This window comes from Pomacea canaliculata, linkage group LG13 (genome assembly GCF_003073045.1).
Source record: "Pomacea canaliculata isolate SZHN2017 linkage group LG13, ASM307304v1, whole genome shotgun sequence".
Classification (NCBI taxonomy): Eukaryota; Metazoa; Mollusca; class Gastropoda; order Architaenioglossa; family Ampullariidae; genus Pomacea; species Pomacea canaliculata.
The window spans coordinates 10,353,096-10,368,033 of NC_037602.1; the positions used below are offsets into that span (position 1 = coordinate 10,353,096).

At 37.3% G+C, this 14,938-nt stretch overlaps 1 protein-coding gene and 1 long non-coding RNA gene across 2 annotated transcripts; one reads left to right on the plus strand and one right to left on the minus strand.

Moving 5' to 3' along the window:
• The first annotated feature begins 626 nt into the window (after nucleotides 1-626).
• Nucleotides 627-6,593, plus strand: LOC112553829 (short-chain collagen C4-like). Its single transcript, XM_025221294.1, has 3 exons — nucleotides 627-750; nucleotides 4,832-4,894; nucleotides 5,842-6,593. Exons 1-3 carry the CDS (start codon nucleotides 690-692, stop codon nucleotides 6,297-6,299), a joined length of 582 nt encoding a protein of 193 aa, XP_025077079.1. The 5' UTR covers nucleotides 627-689; the 3' UTR covers nucleotides 6,300-6,593.
• A 4,400-nt stretch (nucleotides 6,594-10,993) lies between these two features.
• Nucleotides 10,994-14,533, minus strand: LOC112553840. Its single transcript, XR_003097124.1, has 4 exons — nucleotides 14,181-14,533; nucleotides 13,421-13,492; nucleotides 11,788-11,886; nucleotides 10,994-11,400 (listed from the first exon to the last, which is right to left on the minus strand). It is a non-coding gene; the product is annotated as an uncharacterized LOC112553840 (long non-coding RNA).
• Between the last annotated feature and the right edge of the window lie 405 nt (nucleotides 14,534-14,938).

Sequence of the window (14,938 nt, forward strand, 5' to 3'; positions counted from 1 at the left end):
CATCCAAAGAGAACCTACAACTACAAGCGGAGGAAATATGTTCTGCAAATGTCATTTTATCAAAAAGATATTTTCCCTAACATTTTTCATCACTTTAAAAATCACTTAGCAGGCCATACTTCGCCCCTTCCCTTCCGTGACTGCGCCACCAGCCTCTTCCTCATCCACCAACACTCTCTACTTCCCCCGCACCTCTGTTGTCTCTACTGCATCCTCTACTTCCCTCTGGTTAGCTGGTCACTGACAATTCCCCCTCAAATGTACAAAAAAACTAACATTGTGGTCAAATTGCAAGCAGAGGAAAAATTTCCTGCTGATGTCATTCCATTAAAATTATACTTTTAACTTACATTATCTATCTTAAAAAATAACCTGCAGGCCGTTTTTGCGCCACCGTCCCCCGTGATTTCGCCCAAATCGACAGCCAAGTTTGCGTAACGGTACATACGGTCCTGTTGTCACATACCATACACAAGGACAAAACGTTTTATTGATTTACGACTAATCACATGTCGGATGTGAATCAGCAGATTTGTCGCTTTCATTGGAAAATAATAATTACCTGTGATGCGAGACCACAGATGTTGTTTTCATTGTGCTCTGTCTTTAGACAGTTGACTATATAAGTACAAGCAGGTCCATGTCTGTATCTGTATCGTCATCCACTGATTCAGTACCTGACGGCAGCCATGACACTTGTCCTCAGCATCCTTGTGTGCGCCTCGCTTCTGCCAGCTTTGACTGCGGCAGGTAAGTAGAAGGTTACACAGATCCACGTGCTTAGTCACATGGCACTTACAAGCAAGTGATAAATGTTGATTACTCAGCCAGGAAAGCTAATGTGAGCATTTCTCTATCAACAGAAGCTATGATCTATGGTGTCAAACTGTTTCTCAATGGTTTCAGACAAACAGACAAAATCATAAAAGTAACCCCGGTCTCCTTTTTCAGTGAAGATGCCACACGTACTAATAACTTTTCTCTTTGTGAGTAAAAGGTTACTTACTCCCAGTCCTTTTGGAGAAACACTTGCATAAAAGTTAAAACTGTAAGCCTCAGGTAAAATGTTCAGAATCTATTCACAATAAGATGTGGCGCAGATGGAAAAATTGTTGTATTTTTTCACCACATTCCCGAACTGTTTATTTCTGCTCTAAAATAGTAGGGTAGCAAGTGTGTGTGGCATGAGAATGTAATTTAATTGTCTGACAGTAATAAAGTGAAGTGAGTGCTTGGTGAAATTTAGACACTTTCGTTTGTGTTTTTGTTTTTTAAAATACTAGATAAGAAATAATGTTTATGTTAGACAATTAGACATTATTAAATATTTTTAGGTCCTATAAGAAATTATAAAACAACTTGTTAAATTTTAGCCACTTAAGACCCATTTTGTACATGCCAACACATACATACAAACAAGCATGTGTACCTATTCAATGTTTTTAATGTGATAAATTGGATCGACATGTTTCTTACTGCAGAGATTATTTTGTTACTCTCTTGCTAGTGCATATAGTGTGTTTTTTAATAATGCAAACACTTTTATTTATGGTTATATGCTTTGAAAGCTAATATAGAAATATGGGTATTTTAGAAAAGGGTAACAAGAGATTCTAAAACAACTTGTTGATTATTACCTATTTAAGGCCTGCCTTGTTTGCTTTTTCACAATGTTAACACACACATGCCCTCACATAAACAAGTGTATCTATTGAGACATTTGGGACAAGGTAATGTTTTGTAGACAGATGTTTGTAGAGACCTATACATAAGTTACAGTTACTGGCTGAACACTTTTACTACCAGGACTGAAAAACTTGCTCACCACTCATAATGCAGCGGATAGCTGAGCGGTTAGAGAGCTGGTATCCAAACTGAGAGCACGCTGGTTCAATGCCTAATTAGCGCAGCAAACTTTCCTCAGTCAACCAAACTGACTTCATACAGGGCTGGGGAGGGTAAGGCAGTGAGATAGAGGAGATGGGCACCTCCTTTATGTAAAGCTGGCCCCAAGAAATATGAGGTCTCACTCCTCACCCCATTCTGAACTGAAAAAGTTTAGGGGATGACCTTTAACTTTACCTTACATGGCAAAAATAGTTGACTATTTTATGTCACTCTGCCAGCTATATTATAAACTTCTTGATTATCCGTGTGTTTTTGTTTGTCTATGTATTTCATTTTTATCTGTTCATTTGCTGCCTAATACCTCGATATCAGCGTTTGTTCATAAAATAAAGGCACCTTTGTGGAAAGTTTTTATTAACTCCTGTGCTCTTCATTGTTATTTAAAGTCTATTTAGCTGTAACATAAACCCTTAGCATTGCTTGCAGAGACAATTGATAATAACCCATTAAGTACCCATTTAGTGTTAGTGCTGCTTCTCGTTTTTCTTACTTTATTATGGGCGCAACCTCACAAAGTTTGTTGGTTTCAATGAATTGTCAGGGCCTAGGTGACATATGAAAAGGTGACATGTATTTCACTATGTATGCTTTTTAATTTACCTGCTACATGATGCGAACTTTGAACAAAAATAGGAAAAAAAGGATTTCTGCAGAATGGGGTTCTTCTTGCATTTTTCATTCATATACTTCTTTCTCATGTATGTTGGCCATCCTATTTAATAACAATTTCAAATGTTCAGTTTCAAAAGTTTATAGATACAATGGACACAATTACAATATAGCAGTCATAACATTATAAAAAGAAATTCTAATTTCTAATGTCTATGGACCAAACAAGGATAATCCAAAATTCTACTGACAACTAGAAGAATGCAATGAGTTATATATAATATTGTGATTGGGGGTCTTTGGAAAATTATTTAAAATTTCTAGGTAGACTATCATAATTATACGCATAACAACAGTATTAGAGGGTAAAAACAAAATGATAAGATGATAACAAATCTGGACCTATTTAATACATGGCAAAATAAATCCACAAGTACTACCATACACTTGGTGTAGGAAAAGGCCCCTCCAACAAAGTAGATTAGACTTCTTTCTCATGTCAGATTTACTTTCAGATCTTGTTATGGATGAAAATATATTAGCCCAGGATATTGAATTCTTTGATCACTCTTTGATCACTCATTAAGTAACAAAGAAAAAGAAAACAAAGGAAATTTAAACTATGGATGCCACATTTATCACACATAAAGGATACAAGTTATCCAACAAATTAAGTTAGTAGAGAAGTTATAGAGGAATACTTAGTCCTTCCATATGAAAGGAATAATTAAGGAAATGTTCCTTTTATGACATGACAATTTGTTGTGTCCAATCAGACCTTTCTCGAAACTATGCTAAGAAAAAGCAGAGCAAAACAATAGCCTATGCAAGTGAGAAAAGAACAAAACATAAGGAAAAGGAAAAATATTAGGAAAAATAATTCCACAGTTGGAAGACAAAAGAAGGTTAAATGAAGGGAAGATAAATGAACTTGAAAAGAGCGAAGCTAAAGGTATTTATAAACATCATTATAAATTCATAAGGGAAAAGAAAATGGAAGGTGGACTGCGTTGCCCCTGTGCAAGGTGGATAGCAAAAGGAGAGAAAGTCAGTCAACATTACATCACTTTAAATGAAGCAGGTCAGGTGTAAAAATTATGTCTGATGGTAAAAGCGTAGGGAACGATGGATTTACTGTGATAAACCTATCACTCTCTTAAATGTGATATATAAGATTGGAGCCGCATGCATGTCAAATAGAATGAAAAAATGTTTTAGTACTTTAACCATCTTGTATTCATAAGGATCAGTCCAGTTTTTTTAAGCAAGATATCTTGGGGATAACATTAGACTGATTTATCACCTGAGTGAACATTTACATGTAAATAAGCAGCCTGGTCTATTGTTCGTGCACATTAAAAAAAAAAACACTCCCCAGATAGAACCTTTCATCTAAATCTTTAATTACAGCTATAAAATAAAAAAATTAATGCATATATAAAAACAAGACAAAGAAAAAAAAATCACAGAGCTTGGCTGATGGATGTACTCTTAAATAACTGTTACCCTATGCACATATATTGTTTTATATTTGTAAATATTGTATTTTATGTGTTGTTTATCAGTGCAGGAGAATAAAAATCCAAAAACCCACATTGAACAATATACATGGGTTGGCAGGTAGAAAAGTGGTTAAGGCACTGGTAGGTTTGGATACACTGGTGGCGCAGCAACTTCTCCCAGTCGACACAGTTGTCGAGAAGGGTTAATTAATATAAATTAGTTATTGTTGTTAATTTTGTTGGAAAACCGGTTGGTTATTAGAGTCCCAATTAAGTTAAAGGAATTAGCAATTCACCTAGTCTGTCTTTTTTTATGTACTGCATGTGGATGGTGAAGGTTACATATTTTACTAGTGTCTATGCCTGCAATTGTTGATTTATTGAGCGGTTACCTAAATTACCTAGCAGGTTATAACATTACCTACAAGGCAGAAGGGATCATCCTCCATTGGCTGCATGTTGTGATGATACTTTGCTGGTAGTATTCCTGGTAGTTTAGTGGCATTCAACGATGATATTTAAATTCACGCACGTCTCACGATGATAACAACAGGGTACATCTCGAGCGGTTTGTGTGAGATTTCGACTCTAAGTCACCCAAATACTGCGATAAAGGATTGCCATAAAAAGTTGGTCTTTTTCGAACATTCCATAAATTGTGTGCTGATATCACTGACTTACAATTTCCCTGTACTTATTAAATCCTATTATGTGGATGTTCCATATGTTAACATGGCATTTAACGATTCCACTAACCAACAGGTAGAGAAGACAATCACGCTGCTAACACTTAAACACTGTTTGTGTTCCAGGTACAGTTTACACACGTTGGGGAAGCAAGGGGTGTGCTTCTACAGCAGCGACTGTGTATTCAGGTAAAGAAACACTACACTGATGTAGACATAAAATGTTTCTTTGTCAAAGACTTTTCACATTGAGAAGTCATAATAGTTTGAAAAAAGATGTTTCTACAGAAGTAATATCAGTTATTTTTCTTGCTACAGAAATGTCTATTTCAAAGTCATGAGTTATAACAATGTTTTATATCATTTGTATGAGTGTGTTAATGAACAGGTAGATAGATTGGAGATTTCATTTTCAGTAACTTATACATCATTTACTCATTGTTTACATTCTTGTTATTTGGTTCATTTGACAGACTCAGAATATTAAGTCGTCAAAACTCTTCCATTCGCTAAAATCTTTTTAATATCATGTGAAGGTTTTTATCAGGAGCAATCTTTACATATCCCAGATAAGATGTTCAGGTATAAGCTAATATGTCAGCAAAAAGTTTAAGTAATATCACTCCAGCATAATGTAATTAGTTTTTCATTAGTTTTTATCGGATAGGGTACTGTATGTTTGTACATCTTTACATGAACAGTAATCATGTCTGAAGTTTGTTGCATAACTTAGTTCTAAATGTGTATCTATCTCCCTCAAGGCATTAGACTGTATAGATTGGAGAAAAATAATTTTTTTGTTATATAATCTATGTATCACAATAAACACACCTTTGTAGATGTATTACTGCTCTGACAAACGCTATTTTTTTTAAGATTCTTGATAAAGAAATTCATCTTGAATGGTTCCTGACTATCGTTTACTTAATAAAGAATAAAGCGTGTGTGCAAATTATACTTGCAAATGTTGGCATGTACTTTTTTTTTTGCTTTTTAACTTGTGACAAAGTGTATGTAAAACATCGATCAGATCTCAGTTTTGATGAACTGCTGTCTACCAGAACATTGGAAATAAACGTGCGACAATGTCACAGTAACAAATCAAAGTAACGTGTAAATTATTCTGTAATCCAAAGGTTATATGGGCGGAAGTTTTTACGGCCATACCGGATCTGGAGCCAACTACCTGTGTCTACCACCCAATCCCGTACCCACTGACGTATCAAAACCTGCCTACTTCTCCTCCGTGTACGGCACGGAATACGAAGTGACGAACCGGCCAGAGAACGACCAGGATGCTCTGTGTGCCGTGTGCTTCGTCAGCAGTCGTACTGCCAACATCATGATACCCGGCACAAACACCTGTCCGTCTGGGTGGAGCTCCGAGTACACGGGTTTACTAATGAGCGGGTACGACGGACACGCCGGGTCAACGGAGTTCATCTGCGTGGACAGCAAACTGGAAGGTCGCGTCGCCTCAAGCGCTGACCAGAACGGCAGGCTGCTGTACCTGACGGTTGGCATCTGTGGCAGTCTACCCTGTCCTCCTTACGTCAACAGCAACATCCTGCAATGCGTTGTTTGCTCCAAGTGAGAGTCCATCGTTTTGGTCATGGGATCAAAGAAGTAGACCTCTTCAATGCGTTCTCTTCCGACGTAATAGTATGAACGTTTAATTGCAACTTTCATATGGAAGTTGTTATTTATTTTTGTTTGTTTGTTTGTTTATTTGTTAAGTTAGGTTAACATACCTTTGGTTTAGAAAAAACATAGAAAATTGTCTGTATCCGAAGACATTTTTCAATTGTACTCGAAGTTTTACCGTCTGTGTAAACCGTCTTTTCTGCAAATATAACCATTTTTTCTCACAGATTTGGATTGTTCTGTGTGTGTGTGTGTGTTCGTAAACTCAGAGAGGACGGATGTTTGATGCCCATTTATTATCAGCAACACATCATTGCCATAAACCGGTGACAGACTCTGTTGTCTGTAGCTTGCGTGATGAACGATATTTAATCACCGACTTTAAAAGCCGCCAGATATTAGTGGTCCTCCCTCCACAGATTTTGTTTCTTCTTTCGTTCTTTTTTCTTAACTCCTACTCCCTTAAATCATCATGTCACATTTGTTCTTTAATTTTCTTCCACTTTTAATGCATTTCTTTTATTTGTTTTTATTCGGTCACTCTATCTCTCCTTGTCTTCCACTTTCCCTCCGTCTCCCTTCTTATTTTTTTTTCTCCTCTTACTCTCAGTCCATAATTTCTATCGCTCAACCTCCTCCCTCTTACTTTCTCTCAGCCCTGTCGTCTATCTAGTAAGCTTTAGCGATGTTACCACGATCACAGAGGGCTGTATTATTGTGTCATGAAGTTACATGGCCCCAAGATTTTGTAAAAGTAAAATCAGCCACCTGACTGCCATTTCTTTCCACCCTCTTATATCAGTTATATGTGCCCTTGCTTGTGTCTGTTGGGGTGGAGTATAAGGTAGGTGATTGTAAGGGGAAGAAGGTGTCGCAAAAAAAAAGAAACGACTGGAAAAATTCGTTTTATATGTGCGCCGTCACAGCCTCACCACTTACTCTCGAGATATTTCTAGGAGTTCTTTCCTTCAACACACAACAAAAGCTTTTTTTTAAAAAAAAACAAGAAAATTTTATTATAGTAATTAAGTGAATAAAAACTACAAAGTAACTCTCATCTTTTTAGTAACAGCATTAGCTTTTATCTCCGTGCCCTGGACCAGACTACATGCTTGATCACATTTGTCATAAAGACTACAAAGACAAATAATAAGATGTAACAAATGTGACAGAAGGCACTGGAACGCTATTGTCTGTAACACGTATGTTGATGACATTTGATCACACACTTGAAAAGCTGCCAGATATTGGATGTCGTCTCTCTGCCCATTTTGCTTTTTATCTCATTCATTTTTTCTCTTTATTCATAGACTCGAAACTTCTGGTTTAGTTACATTTTTGTTTAGGCTCGCCGACACTTAATAATTATTATTATTAAGTAACGCCATCAATACATATGTGGTCTGCAGCCTGTCTATTGGATGGCATCTTCAGTAAGTGAATAAATTTTTGCTTTAAAAAGTAATTGAGAGTATGATGTATTGTTATGGAAGCTCAACTGTCAATCTTCGTCAGAGTGGCTTAACTTTACAGACAAAAACATGGTTCCATAATGACAAGTCTTGCTAGAGCACCACACTAACGGTCACAAACTAGTTTCAGAGAGATGCACAATGTTAGTCTATCAGACCTGCGTTTACTGTGCACCAAGCTTTCTGTCACAGTTCACCGTGTGCGTAAATGACAAATACATAAGGGAGAAAACACGGAACCTTTAGGTCTTGTTCGTCCAACGATTACTTCCCTTTAAAGGCTGAAAAAGTATCGTCGTGTTAAAACCACTCTATGTTTTGTTTACTTGAGCGCCATACTGACACTAGATTTGAAATGGATCTGTACTCAAACAACAAAAATGAGAAGAAAACAGTAGGTAATATTTAAATTTTAATGTATATTCTAATAAAATATTATCTTGTTTGATACTTTGTGCTTGTATATGTTGTGTAAATTTTTTTTCTTAATTTCTGACTTGTGACCTTCCACCCAGGTTGTGAATTCTCTGCCCGATACAGTTACTATCTTTGATGTAATCATGGGCATGCGCACTAGAGCGGCAGTAGCTGAGCAGACAGAACGCCTTCTTAAAGGTAGACTCAATGCTGTGATAAGGGTGTGGTGACGGCCAAAACTTTAAAAAAAATCATACTTAGTTACGATTGCAGAGCACGAGAGCAATGCAGAAGAAATAAATTATTCGTTTATCACGTTATTACCACTTATTAGCACGATTTCGGTTACCGATGTTTATAAAAGTCGAAAAAATCCAGTGAAAACGAACGTTGTGTCCTTCTGACGACAAACGACGATATCTTTCAGAGACGGTTAGCAGACGAACTTGCGTGTGACGTAGGACCCAGACAGACAGGAAGTGCCGGTGATCATTGCTAGGATTTAAAAATTATAGAAAACAGTCTATATCACTTTGTAAGCAGTCTTGATCATATGTCATAAGGTCATCCTCTGGGACTGTTCACAGGTATTGCTTACAGCGAACAAGACAAAACAAAACAAAAAATCAGTTTTTCTCTAATGACAAATGTATGTGACGATATCCCCAGCGATGAATCGCTACTCACCAAACAAATCATTGGTGGGGTAATAGGTATGCGCCTTACACGTGACCCGCCTTGTACTCCGTGAACTACTTATTTTGCTCCTATAAAGAAACAGCAAAACAATGGTTTGAAGTCGGTAAAATATATGTTTATAATATAAAAAAAAAATGCCTAGCAGAAACAAAGCATATAATAAAAAACCTTTGTTTGAGTTAGTGTTAAATTTTTGTGGTAGGTTATGTAGTAAAGGGCATCAATAATCAATAGCTAAAACTACTACAATCATGCCTCCTCTTGATTTTTCCATCATAGTATCTCGTACAAACATGATATCACATACACACAAGCAGTCGCATGCACGAGACAAACTAAAACAGCTTTTTTTTGCTAGCAAAGAGCTTTTTCATTTGTTCATCCTTTGTAGTCCATGAAAGAATAATGTTGGACCATTTGTAGCCTAAGTGTACACTTGAAGTTACACAGCTATGCCGATGATCATAATTCTTCAAATAGTCCATAAGGACTTGAACACCCGACGAGAAGGCATCGTGTCTGTCCGTCGTGTACCGAAATCGTATGTGTCCTATGTCGTAAAGGACCATCATTGCTTGTCCTATAACTTTAAGTTATTATCATGATTCACTTAGGGTTTATAAAAAATGTAATAAATCTAAATATTTATTATATAAGTTTGTGTTGCTATGGATAAAGCTCACAAATTTACTGGACTTCGAGTCTCGCTTGCAGTTGCCTTGGCCGGTCCTGATTAAATGATTGATCAAGGAATGTGTAAACTTTAAACCTGACTGATGCGAGGAATGTTTACTATAACTATTTTTTGCTTTTGAATTAGGAGAAATAATGGAGGATGGATTAGAAACACGGATACTCAACCAAGATAACATGCAATGAAGAAATGAGGACGTCAGCAAGCTGTCATCAGTACAGAAGACATTGAGGAGACTGTCATCTCTTCAATGACAACATGTGGCTGGGCCCCTCCAGAGGATCCCCAATTGTGTTCTCTTCATTTAGCACTAGGTGGCGAACTGTGTAATCAACAATAAAAATCAACATCTATTCTTTCCCGCATGTGGCTGTCTGCCCTAAAACAAGATTGCGGTCGTATTTTCAAACTAGGAGTGGGACTGTAAGAGTGGTGTTAGTACACAAATGACTTTCTTGCTGTTCTCTTATCCTAAGCTCTATATGCTATTGCATTGTAATTTGGCTATATCACACACTTGTTTATATGTTTATTATATCATTTATTAACAGAACTAACTTTATCGACGAAGATGTTCACTGCATTGCGTCTGCTTGCATAGGACGACAACTTGCATTTAATGTCTCCTTTTAAGCAGGAGTCGTGGGCCTTGACAGTTATATTTTACTATTAACATACCAAAACTCTTCCCAATATAAAAAGCTGATATATCATCTTTTAAATCTTTTATCCTAAAGAAGATTGGTTTCTTACAATGTGTATTTTGAGTACAGAGAAAACTGTTAATTTTCGTTTTCCGGATTGGATCTTTATTGGGAAAGATGTTCGTAAAAATCTATTTTTCTTTTAATAATTACCCTTTGCCATTTTTATTTGATTTCTTATTTATGTTGTTTTTTTACAGTGTTTGTGTCAAACTGTGCGTGTGTAGTTTAGTATCATTTTAACAATAAAATACATATTAACCCAAATGTCTCGACAGCTGTTCAACCTCAGATGAAGTGTCAGTGGCGTGTGTCTGATGTTGTAGATGCGCACGTTTATTCTTGTTGTTTGTTTTATAGTATATATATATAAGTTGCCTTCCTTTCACGGGCTAATGTACACCTTGCAACTTACATGAACGTGTTTCTACTTTACATTTATTTTAACTTACTGTAACTAGAGCACCTTCGCATGTTCAAATTGCCACTGGGACAATAAAGTTGATCATTGTCATTGTCATTGGCTACTACTCGAAGCTAAGAGCCAGAAGTTTTATTTGACCTCTCAGCCACTGACGGCTGGCATGGATCATCTCTACTGTCTGGGGTCATTATCATGTGACCTCGTGGCCAGAAAAGAGCCAGACATAGACTCTGTACGTGCGTCCACCTGTGCGCATGTGCGGGTGTGTTTGTGTGTTTGTGTGTGGTGGTGGTGTGTGTGGGGGGGGGGGGTCAGAATCAACGTACTCTGCACAAACAAGTCTCTACTTGAGTGGAACTCTGAATACTCGGATCTTCATGTGCGGGTACTAAATATACGCCTCTGTGTAGGACTGAATAGACAGAATAGACAGCCAGACAGAAGCCAGGGCAGGCTCCATTACCAGCTTCAATGGTAAATCGCTGCACTACATCACAGCTGCATCCGACAACCGATCATGCCCTTCTTACCTCAACAACATCCTGCAATGTGCCATGTGATCCAAGAAAAGACCATTTGTCTCGTCAGAGAAAACCGACCCCTGCCGGGCATTGTCATCTCTTGATAACATATTTTTCCAGCTGTAACACAAATGGTTTACATTCACGTGTAAATACAAGTAAGATGTCACTAGAAAAGTGTAGAAGGCGCACTTCTAGTCCTCATTTTATTTTGTTCTCCACAGTGTTAAATTCAAATTAATAAAATCAAAATAGACCTTTACAGTAACTGCCATAAATGCAAGCATTACTGAATCAATTCTGCAGGTGCATGATATACAAAAAGTACATTAAATACAAAACTAAAAATCTTAATGATCCAGATATCCAGAACACCAAAAATAAGATAATTAAAATACACCCTCCAGAAATAAAATCGAAACAACCAGAAAAAAAACGCAAGCCAAAAACACTTTTAAAATGTAATAAAAGAACAACAGTTACAGCATTAGGGGACCGTATAAAAACCTTATGTGTGTTCTGGTAGTGCTGCTACTCAGGTTGAGAAATATTGGAAAAGGTTGTAGATAAAAGCAGTACTCTCCATCAACAATTGACGGCGCAGGTCTGCTGCCCACAGCGGAAGGTAGTGTGTGAGAGAGAGTGAGAAAAAAATAGAGTGACTACAGAACGGAGGCAGTCTCCGTATAACGGTTTTTCTTACAACGATACACGTAATACGTACCTACTGGAATAAAATACTAATTTAAGCACTGAAATGTTTAAGTAGTATCTTTATTAAAACAAGCGTTTGTGTTTTAAATAATGTTATAGTACACATTGTTATCTTTCTCCCTCTCACGTTCGTGTGTGTGTTTGCTCGCGTGCAAGCACAACGATTTTGGATATAAAGTTATATCGTGGAACAGATGTTCTATACCTAATTTTCATTGTTTTTCTTTGTCTCTTTCGACCAACAGCAGGAGCACGCAATGGTCACAGACTGGTGACTAACGTGAAACACGGCATTGAAACGTTATTGTCTGTAACACGCATGTTGACGATAGTTGATAACCCGTTTGAAAAGCCGCCAGATATTGGATGTCCTCTCTCTTCCCCACTTTTTTTTTATTTTGGTCTCATTCGTTTTTTCTTTATATCTCATACTCCCTCCAATCATTATCTTGTCTTTATTCCTCCGTCCTTTTCATCCCTCTTCATGCATTTCTTTCTTCTCTCTGCTTTCATTTTTTTATTTCTCATCCGCTTTCTATCTCCCTCCGTCTGCCTGTTTACCTTCCCTCTCGCCTCCCTCTTTTTTTTTTCTCATTTTTTTGTTCTTCCTTTCTATGTCCCTCTCTGTACACGAGCGACCTAATCAATGCATACCACAATAGACGGAAATGTAGTTAGGGAATGGTTCTTCTTTCACGAACTTAGCAGAGCGAGCATCATGAATTCACGTGTGCAGCACGTAGTGTACAGTGCAGTGACGTGACGTTAGTACTGGTGTGCTCACATATTTAAGTGTGGTCAAAACATATTGCTTGCTGTGATATGGATTATGTCAGAATTATTGTGACCACGTAAAACAGCAATATTATCTTACTCTCACTTCTTGTTCTTGTTATTTGGTTGCTCTTTGTGTTTTCTGTATTTGATTTTATTCTTTGTTAGTACTGTTGTTGATTCTTTTACAGCTGATTTGTTATTAGTTTGTTTTTCTGTCCCTCGTATGCTGTTATTGGTTCGTTCTTGTTAGAGCACGCTCATTATGAGTGTGATTATGCAGTTTACAAATTTTGAATTTTATTATTATTAATTTTATTTATTTATTTATTTTTAGAAAGTTAGCAAGTAAGCAGTAGCGGTTTGAGGCAGACCGCTGGAACTTAGCCCTGACCCAAAATCTTTTACAAAATAATGTCGCCTATGGCTGTCACATCCCCCGTTCTCTCATATGTGTCCCGCAGGTTTGCTCATGTCAACCCGTGACCGTAACTCTAGTCCTGTCCTCTGACAAAACATGCGAGTATGGTGAGGTTCTTTTTTTCATACTGTGGTGTATGCTTGATTGCTCTGGCAAGTTTTGAATGGAAAACTGCGATGCAACCAATGCTCCTAAAAAAGGTTTACTGGCCCCAATAAGTGAGAAGTCTACCTGCCGTCACTCCACAAAGATCACAGAGGTTCCGATTGACGCCAGGTGTCGCACTGATCAGATTTCATTCGGCTTCGAAAAAAGCAAACGGAAAAACAACAATAGTTTATGTGCGTGCTTTCACATCCAGATCATTCCCGCGTGCGATATTTCTAATCGTTCTTATCTTCAACACACAATAAACGATCCGCCAGTGGGTTTTTCAATAACAACCATTATTATGACAATTAATAAAGGAACTAATAATGCCAGACACCTGCCAAAAATACGTTTCACATGAATTTTTTATATCAACTATTTTTCCCTTGAATGGGAGTTCAAGCAATAGTTTTACTGTACTTGTGAAGGCATCGGTTGCCATGGAAACAATCCAAAATAACTCATTCAACTTTATGAGTAGACTCAAAATTCTGTTTGAAATAGTTTCATAAAAGAAAGCTATACAATTACATGAGGGGGAATTTGCAAAATCGACTTAATTTTTAGAAATTTTCTTTTACACAGAGTAAATACAAATACTTAGTGAAGCCATTGATCATTCTAACAAAATCTAACCAAGAACAACGTCACACAAAATAAATCTCTTCACCGCAGGCGTTCACTGAATTTTTTTTTTTTTTCTTTTTCAAGAAGGATTGTCATGCAACTATGAAACTCCACTTTCACCGACTTCACAAAACGTTCTCTTCTTCTATAATTTTAACACTTTCATCTTACACTACGGAAAGCAAAATAAGAGTATTATTCTTTTGTTACTCACAAGTGTTTTTCGACCGTCGTCTGTTGCGAGCTTCACACCGACATGGCCGCTACTCTCCGATCTCTGACGTCAAAACCTGTTGACGTCATACACACGCATTCAGACATTAATTTGACATCATTCATTTTTTGTTAAGTACCATTTGGTCGCTGTATGTTTGTACGTCTTTTTATGAATAGTTATCACGTTGTCTGACGTCTGTTATGTAACCTATGTCTAAAGCTAAGTAGTAACGGTATGAGGACGGTACCTACAGCGCTGCATCATGACCTCACTAATTTACATAGCCCCGCCCCAACATGTTATGCCCAACAACAAATGCCCACGCCTGACAACCATCACCACTCCTCCTCTTCCCCTCCCCATCCTATGTGTCGCCCTGTTTGTACCTGTTGGAGTGCAGTATGAGGTCGTTGAACCTTCATATTGTTGTGATTGTTGAGTGTTGAATGAAAAAAGCGAAGCATAAAGAGCTGCTGATCATGGTTTACTGGCGACTACCAGGTAAAAAGTCTACCTAGTCCCAGGTGTCGCACTCATCACACGTACTTCGGCTTCAAAAAGAAAAGAAAAGAGAACAAAAACACTAAAACAATTTAATAGTTTATGTGTGCGATCTCCTACTCTGATAACACAGGCTCACGAAATATTTTACGCGTTTTTTCATTCAACAAACAACAAACAATCTGCCAGTGGTTTTTAAATATCAATATGTGTGCAACGTCTTCTGACAGGATAGAAGAGGTGAGGCTGGCATG